The sequence below is a fragment of the Tupaia chinensis genome, unplaced genomic scaffold (assembly GCF_000334495.1).
Source record: "Tupaia chinensis unplaced genomic scaffold, TupChi_1.0 Scaffold000275_1, whole genome shotgun sequence".
Taxonomy (NCBI): domain Eukaryota; kingdom Metazoa; phylum Chordata; class Mammalia; order Scandentia; family Tupaiidae; genus Tupaia; species Tupaia belangeri.
This window is the reverse complement of record NW_006159757.1, coordinates 8,005,720-8,014,424: the sequence shown is the minus strand read 5'-3', so window position 1 is coordinate 8,014,424 and position 8,705 is coordinate 8,005,720. Positions and strand designations below refer to the sequence as shown.

The 8,705-nt window shown below is 49.9% G+C and overlaps 1 protein-coding gene across 4 annotated transcripts in view; it reads left to right on the top strand.

Annotated features, from left to right (window-relative positions):
• PFKFB3 (6-phosphofructo-2-kinase/fructose-2,6-biphosphatase 3) overlaps positions 1-8,705 on the top strand; it is a 118,631-nt gene that overhangs the window by 98,611 nt on the left and 11,315 nt on the right. For all 4 annotated transcript variants that reach the window (XM_006150056.3, XM_006150053.3, XM_027772469.1 and 1 more), the window contains exons 7-13: positions 1,128-1,252; positions 2,016-2,223; positions 2,586-2,732; positions 2,859-2,963; positions 6,871-7,000; positions 7,572-7,634; positions 7,754-7,818. In XM_006150056.3, the coding sequence (XP_006150118.1) occupies positions 1,128-1,252; positions 2,016-2,223; positions 2,586-2,732; positions 2,859-2,963; positions 6,871-7,000; positions 7,572-7,634; positions 7,754-7,818 (843 nt within the window). The remainder of the gene's footprint in view (positions 1-1,127; positions 1,253-2,015; positions 2,224-2,585; positions 2,733-2,858; positions 2,964-6,870; positions 7,001-7,571; positions 7,635-7,753; positions 7,819-8,705) is intronic.

The window sequence follows — 8,705 nt, the reverse complement described above, 5'->3', positions numbered from 1 at the left end:
CCCTACATGTAAAATAAAATCGACCATCCTGTTTTATGTGGACAGCTCAGTGGCATTAACTGCATTCACATTGTAAGGCAGCCATCACTGCCATTGGTCTCTAGAATGTTTTTATCTGCCCCAGTGGGAACTCTGCATCTGGGAAACACCGACTCCCCACTGGCTGGGTTGTTTGAAGAGTGGCTGACTCACAGTCACAGCAGTCATTGAGAGGAAAAGGCACAGGCCACAAACGGTTCTGCGGTGCGCTGCCCTCCACCGGGGCTCCTCAGACCTGATCCGTCACTGGAGATGGCAGGGCTGTGTTGCTTCTTTCTTGTCGGTTTCTTTCTCCTGTGAAAGAGGCAGACAGACTGCAGGAAGAGACACACAGCATCTCTTCAAGGGTCTTCATGCTGCAATCCACCCGTACCCCCAGCCTCAGCCAGCCCGCGTCACTGGCATGTGTGCACATGTGCACTTGGCATGTAGAGGGAACCTCCGGATGTGGAGTCATGATGAACCACACCTCCTTGTGTGGTCATCATGTCACGCTCTGCCACTGGCTGATCCCAATATTGCTTCTACTCCAGCTTCACCAGGGAGATCAGACCTTGAAAAAGAGAGGCCAGGGGGTCCGTGTAGAGGAGCGGCCTCTCCCCAGTGGGTGCTGTCCCCATCTGTGAGTGGGTGGAGAAGAAGCCACATGAGATTGGGGCATCCCCAAGAGCAGGTGCGAATACCTGTTATAAGCAGCAGCCTGTTCTCAGGATGGGGACATTGCAGGTGCTTTGTAGACTGCAGCTGAGTTGAGGGCCAATGTCTAGTGGTGGCTTGTTCTTGGACTTACCCTGACTCACTGGCCCATTCAGAGGTGTTCATTACGGAACCTTCATGGGTTTTTCTGTCTCTGTCCTTCCAGTGGGGAGTTCTCTGTACCCCCCCAGGCATCCTTCCCATGTAGTCATCAGGCTGTGACTCAACCTCCCCACCCCCAGATTCATTCTGTTTTCTCTTAAATGCTGGGTAGGATAATCTTTATTCTGAGCCCTTCTGTGCTTTCCCCTTTTGAAAGCCCCAAATCCTGCTTAATCTAAGCAGAAAGCCTTCCAGCGTGATTCATCAGCTGCCTCTTTGTGGTATTGCAGGAAGTTAAAATCTCCAGCCCGGATTATAAAGACTGCAACTCGGCAGAAGCCATGGACGACTTCATGAAGAGAATCAGTTGCTATGAAGCCAGCTATCAGCCCCTCGACCCTGATAAATGTGACAGGTAGTTCCTGCGAGTTGACCAACTCTGAGTTACCTGCAGTAGGGTTTTTAAAATTTGCTTGATGTTCTCACAAAGCATTTGCTCTGAGTACTTCTATAAACTTTTAAAAATGTCTTTTTTTATAAAAAAAAAAAAATTCTCAGGACTAGCAATTGGCATAATAGCTATGTTGTTGGACTCCCATATAGTCGACCACAGTTTGAGTCCCAGACCCAGTGGCTTAAACTCATGCCGGGTGCATGTGTATTGTGCCCAAGATCCTGAGAGAAGAATGGAGGTGAAGGGATTGCGGTGTGGCCATTGCCCCGGGGGATGATTCCTTGCTTTCTGTCTCTCCGTTTCTTTCTTTCTGGAGAGCACACACACCCTGTAGCCAAAAAAAAAAAACCTTAAAAAAAACCCCAAAAAACAAAACTTCTCAATTCCAAATGCACATTCAGTATGAGTGTCTCTGAATGAATGGTGTAGAAGTGTAGAAAGTGAAGGTCCCGTCTTGGACTGCCCTCTGAGAGTTCTTTCTGTCACTTTCTTTTCATTTTCTTGCCTTTCTCTCCCTCCTCCTGGTCAGGAAGCCTCTGACCAGACACTGCTATGTCGTGTCACACACTTGCACTCTCTGGATCTTAGAGAGACTCGGTGTGTCCTGGAGAGGCGTCCTAGTCTAGCCTGCAGTTCTGGGGACAAGCCTTTTGGGGACTGAGCTGGGTACCCCGGGCTGTGCAGGTAAGAGGGCTGATGGATGGTCCTCGTGGTGTCTCTGCAGGGACTTGTCGCTGATCAAGGTGATCGACGTTGGCCGGAGGTTCCTGGTGAACAGGGTCCAGGACCACGTGCAGAGCCGGATCGTGTACTACCTGATGAACATCCACGTGCAGCCCCGCACCATCTACCTGTGCCGGCATGGGGAGAGCGAGCACAACCTCCAGGGCAGGATCGGGGGCGACTCGGGCCTGTCCAGCAGGGGCAAGAAGGTAGGAGGAAAGCAGGGAGCTCCTGTGTGTAGGGGATGGGGGACCTGCAGGTGGGCAAGGTGCACACTTTCTGCCCTCGCTGCATTATTGTGCTCACTGTGTGTGTGTGTGTTCCTGTGTGCCTGTGTGTGTGTTTTGTATATCTGTGTCTATTTAATTTTGTGTGCCCGTGTGTGTGCATGCATGGGTGTGAAAGGAAAAGGGAGGGAAGAGCTGGGTCTCTGGGCCCTAAGGAGGGTGCAGGGAGCAGGGCTAGCGTCCTGGGTGGCAGTTGGGCCTTCTGGCTGTCTAACCAGGACAGTGTGCAACCCTACGTGGGATTGGGGGAACAGGACCCAATGTGCTGTCCTCTGCATCCTCAGTTTGCCAGTGCCCTGAGCAAATTTGTGGAGGAGCAGAACCTGAAGGACCTCCGAGTGTGGACCAGTCAGCTGAAGAGCACCATCCAGACGGCAGAGGCGCTGAAGCTGCCCTACGAGCAGTGGAAGGCGCTCAATGAGATTGATGCTGTGAGTGCAGCTGTGGGGCTGTGGGAGGGGGAGGGCGGGACAGCTGGGCCTCCTGCATCTCTGTCAGGCTAGCCAGCGCAGCCTGTGGAGCGTGGTCCTGTGAGTGACTACTGGCCATTTCTCCAGGGCGTTTGTGAGGAGCTGACGTATGAAGAGATCAAGGACACCTACCCTGAGGAGTACGTGCTGCGGGAGCAGGACAAGTACTATTACCGCTACCCCACGGGCGAGGTGGGTGTCGGTTGCCTCCTGCCCTCTCTGCATCTGTGGTCAGGGTTGGGGGGTTTGAGCTGTGTGCAGGATTGGCAGAGAGGGCTGCAGGGCTGACTGGACCTTTCTGGAGAGGACTCTATGCTCACTCCCTGCTTATTTCTGCAGCTTTATTCCTGCCATATCTTCCTTGGAATCAAGTCTGCCTGAATGAATCTGTCATCACCCCTAATAGAAGTTGGTCATAGTTCCTATAAGCAGAAGAGATGTGTTTCTCTCATATACAAGAGGCCTTTAAAAAGTTCATGGAAAATGTTATTATAAGAAAACTATGGGTCAACTGTAAGGTAGTTAAAGCAGCCGGATCCCACATGGTTGACCATGGCTGACCACGTGGTTTGAGTCTGGCCTTGCTGACTTGGAGGAGAAAAAAAATATATATTCCAAGCATGCACACATGCGCATGTTCACAATCCTGACAGGTAGAGAAATGGAGGAGAAGGGGTTGCTGTGTGACCATACCTCTCTAGGGTTGCATTCTCTCTCCCTTTCTGTCTCTTTCTCTGGTGAGCTTATGCATTCTCTGGCCAATTAAAAAAAGAAGAAAGAAAAAAAATTATGTATGGATTTTGGGAATATTTGAGCACCAAAATAAAATTATAATTTTTTTTTGAGAGGTTTTTTTTTTTTTTTCTATAGGGCACATGCTCTCACCAGAAAGAGAGAGACAGAGACAGAAGGCGAGACATCACCCCCTGGGGGGGGGGTGAACAATCCCTTCTCCTCTCGGGAGCTTGGGCATGCATACACAGGTGCCCAGCACGAGTTTAAGCCATCAGGTCCGGGACTCGAACCGTGATTGGCTGCATGGGAGTCCAGTGACATAGCCATTACACCAACTATTGGTTCCAAGTTATACTTTTTAAAAAAAATTTTTTTAAAAATTATTTTATTTAACTTTATTTATTTTAATTTGACCAGAGAGGGAGAGAGAAAGAGAGAGAAAGAGAAAGCTGCCAGGTCCAGGACTAAAACCGCGGTCGGCCATGTGGGAGTCCAGCGCCCTTAACCACTATGCCACCTGCCCGCCCCAATAAAGTTATACTTTAATTCCATGTTTTCACCAACTTTTTGAAGTGCCCTCGCATAACAATAATGGGAAAAAGAAAAGATGGGGGGAAGCTTCACGGGAGACAAGCGTTCTCACTTGGGCTGCAGGTGAGACGACTGATGCCCCGGCCTTGAGGAGCCGCTTTGTGGCAGTCACACTGAGGGGCTGGACTGACTCTGGCGGTGGGTGCATCTCCTCACTGTGCACTGTGGCTAGACGGGCAGCTGCGTTGAGCTCAGACGCGGTGTGCAGAGGCACATGGCGATCTGGAGCCCAGCCAGGTGGAGTGTGTGGATTCCTTGCAGGCTCCTTCCTGCCTGTGTCCTTGGGAGCGCTGGCCATTCCTCGGTGCCCAGTGGCCAGCACACTGTCCTCTGTCTCACACGGGCCCTTGCTCACTGGGACTGGGCGGAGAAGGAAGGAGGGTGGCAGAGGGCTCAGGGTGACCAGGAGCATTGCTGGTCATTTCTTAAAGTCACAGCCCTTTCTTTTTACATCTTTTTTTTTTTTTTTTTTTTACTAATACAAGATTCACATCATACAGAATTCACCATATCGACCATATTAAAGAAAATGATTTGTTGGTTTTGAATATATTCAGAATGCCGTGTAGCCATCACCACTAATTCCAGACCATTTTCCTCCCCACAAAAAGAATCCTCCTATCTGTTAGCAGTCACTCCCAATTCCCAGCCCCCGGCAACCACGAATCTACTGTCTCTGTGGATTTGCCTCTCCTGGACATTTTATAAAAATGAGATCATATCACCTACCTGGCCTATTGTACCGGGCTTCTTCCTTTTCACGGCTGTGCACTATTCCATAGTAAAAGCTATCCCTTTGTGAAACCGTTGTCCCCCACCCCGTGGGGAGGAGTCAGAAGAGGACGGAGCTCAGAGGGAGGACGGTGGGTTTATGTTCTGCCTCAGAGGATGACTTTATCTGATGCAGGCCCAGACCCTCAGGGCGTGGATGGATGGGCAGGGTAACTGATCGGTTATATACTGAGTTATAATGATGGTTGGCATCCCATGGTAGCCAAGGTCTCCCCAGAGCACCTCTGCTCTAACGTGGCCTCCCGTGTGTGCTCAGTCCTACCAATTTAAATTGCACAAATGAAATATGCTAGGAAAGCTAAAGAATATAATATTTTTTGAACAAGAGAAGATATTTTACATCACAGCAAATGATTAATTTGTTTCAAATAATGGCTTTTCTTTTCAAAGCCTCTATCTAGTATTACAAACACCAAATGGCCTGAAGCTGTATATTTCATTTCTGTTTCCACATGTTATAATTTTTTTTTGAGAGGTTTTTTTTTTTTTTTCTATAGGGCACATGCTCTCACCAGAAAGAGAGAGACAGAGACAGAAGGCGAGACATCACCCCCTGGGGGGGGGTGAACACACCACAATCCCTTCTCCTCTCGGGAGCTTGGGCATGCATACACAGGTGCCCAGCACGAGTTTAAGCCATCAGGTCCGGGACTCGAACCGTGATTGGCTGCATGGGAGTCCAGTGACATAGCCATTACACCAACTATTGGTTCCAAGTTATACTTTTTAAAAAAAATTTTTTAAAAATTATTTTATTTAACTTTATTTATTTTAATTTGACCAGAGAGGGAGAGAGAAAGAGAGAGAAAGAGAAAGCTGCCAGGTCCAGGACTAAAACCGCGGTCGGCCATGTGGGAGTCCAGCGCCCTTAACCACTATGCCACCTGCCCGCCCCAATTGGGCCCCCCTATGTCTTAACACATAGCTCATATGGGTGATGCCTGGAATTTAGAGCTTCCCTTCTTTGAAAAAATAAAAGTGTAGATGGATACTCACATACTGAGAGGCAATTTTAGTAAAAAACATATTACCTTAATGAGAACAAATAATCTGCCTTAAAAATAAATTATGAGGGGGAACCAGCAGATGTTGTAATGGTTATGTCACTGGACTCCCACACAGTTGACTGTAGTTTGAGTCCTGGACACAGTGGCTTAAAGTTCATGCCGGACATGTATGTGTGCAGGCCCCAAATCCTAAGAGTACAGAGGAGAAGGGATTGTGGTGGGGGCGGGACTGACTCTGGCGGTGGGTGCATCTCCTCACTGTGCACTGTGGCTAGACGGGCAGCTGCGTTGAGCTCAGACGCGGTGTGCAGAGGCACATGGCGATCTGGAGCCCAGCCAGGTGGAGTGTGTGGATTCCTTGCAGGCTCCTTCCTGCCTTTTTTTTTTTTTTTTTTTTTTTACTAATACAAGATTCACATCATACAGAATTCACCATATCGACCATATTAAAGAAAATGATTTGTTGGTTTTGAATATATTCAGAATGCCGTGTAGCCATCACCACTAATTCCAGACCATTTTCCTCCCCACAAAAAGAATCCTCCTATCTGTTAGCAGTCACTCCCAATTCCCAGCCCCCGGCAACCACGAATCTACTGTCTCTGTGGATTTGCCTCTCCTGGACATTTTATAAAAATGAGATCATATCACCTACCTGGCCTATTGTACCGGGCTTCTTCCTTTTCACGGCTGTGCACTATTCCATAGTAAAAGCTATCCCTTTGTGAAACCGTTGTCCCCCACCCCGTGGGGAGGAGTCAGAAGAGGACGGAGCTCAGAGGGAGGACGGTGGGTTTATGTTCTGCCTCAGAGGATGACTTTATCTGATGCAGGCCCAGACCCTCAGGGCGTGGATGGATGGGCAGGGTAACTGATCGGTTATATACTGACTTATAATGATGGTTGGCATGCCATGGTAGCCAAGGTCTCCCCAGAGCACCTCTGCTCTAACGTGGCCTCCCGTGTGTGCTCAGTCCTACCAGGATCTGGTTCAGCGCCTGGAGCCGGTGATCATGGAGCTGGAGCGGCAGGAGAATGTGCTGGTCATCTGCCACCAGGCTGTCCTGCGCTGCCTGCTGGCCTACTTCCTGGATAAGAGTGCAGGTGCCGCCTCTCACCCGGGTGTGTCTGTGGTGCTGCTGGATGTTAGGAAATGTGGCACAGGCGGCCGGCTCCCAGCCTGCAAGGGGCTTCTCTACCTGGTACCTCTTTGTTGGCCTTAAGGAAGCCCTCTGAGCACAGAATTATGCACAGTGGCCTCCTGAAAACCCTCGGGCTCCTCAGAGCTGAGGGGTGGGTGTGGGAGTGGGGTTGAGGGCGGCAGCTCTTCAGTCCACCTCCGAGGAGCAAACAGCCCAGGACACTCTAATGATACTATTCACATTTTGAATCTTGTGTCTTTCTGAGGTTTGGCTGAATTCCTAGACAGGCCTTTGTGATTTAGAAAATGCCTTTCAAAACAAAACAAAACTAAACAAGCTCTAATTTATTGTGGGAGGGTGGGAGGGTGGGTTTTTGGTGATTTTTTTTTTTGGATTGCTTTAGTTGTGCTCTTTTTGGTCAGATGTCTTTTTTTGGGTAGGGTGGCACGACTTCTGGTGGGCCTATAGACGTCCCTCCATCTCTCCTGTTGCCCCAGGCCTCGTGTCTAATTGTGGGACCGATCTCTTTTCAGAGGAGATGCCCTACCTGAAATGCCCCCTCCACACCGTCCTGAAGTTGACACCTGTTGCTTACGGTGAGTGTCAGCCCCTGCCCAGCCCTGCACCCTGGGTGGCAGCTCTTGTGATTGTGGGCTACAGGCAGGACTGTCCCTGTAACAGAAGCTGCCTTCTCTCCTCGTCCATTGTCCCCCAGGTTGCCGTGTGGAATCCATCTTTTTGAACGTAGAGTCTGTGAGCACACACCGGGAGAGGTCTGAGGTGAGCACAGGGTCCCATGCCCACCCTGGCCTGTGTCCCACGAAGGGAGTTCTTGTGCAGGGCCGGGCCGTGGGATGTCCTGGGACTGGCTGTCTGTAGGTGCTGATTGGGTTCTTTGGCCACCTTCTCTTCTTGTGCCTTCTTGGGATCTTCTTTCCTTTCTTTCTGTGCTTTCTTCCCCTATTTCTATGAAGTCTTCGGGGGAAGCCATGACATATTTTTCTATGTTTTTCTATGCAAAGATGTGCCCTGACTTTCCTGACAACCCAGTATTTGACCTGAGCAGTGAGCATCCAAGGGGAGGATGCGTGCTTCTCTTTTAGACACAAGTGTGACCCAGTTGCTCTTCCTTCTCCTCTCAGGCTTCTGAACCTGTGCTGTCACTGGTCACACAGGGTCAGCGTGGCAGCTAGTTCACCCCGCGCCCAGGTCTGGCCTTACCCAGAGCGTGGTAGTGATGAACCAGGACTATGGGTGGGAGATGGAAGACGTGAGAGCTGCTGATGGGAAGATTTTTAGGAGACTCTGGTGCTTCCTGTTACGTGTGTCCCATTCCAGAAAGGCCTGAACTTTGTCAGTCAGTCAGGTTGAATCTCTTCCAGAACAGGTGGGATTTCTGCCCAGGCGTGCACTGTGAAAGTACATACAATGCAGGCTCTGAAAATATGACTCCGTATAGGCTGTTGCAGTACAGAGCTTTGTCCGTACCAGTTAGACCTTCTCCACCGGGGCTTTCTGTCCATGGAGGTCCCCCAATAGGTTACTTCCCTTTCTCAGGGAGCTTGGCCATTGGATTTGGCATTAAGGGGACATAAGATGCCCACTGCAGTGTCCTGGCTGGTAGACAGAAACAAGAGGAGCGTGTTCTTAGGACACTCCGCCTGCCC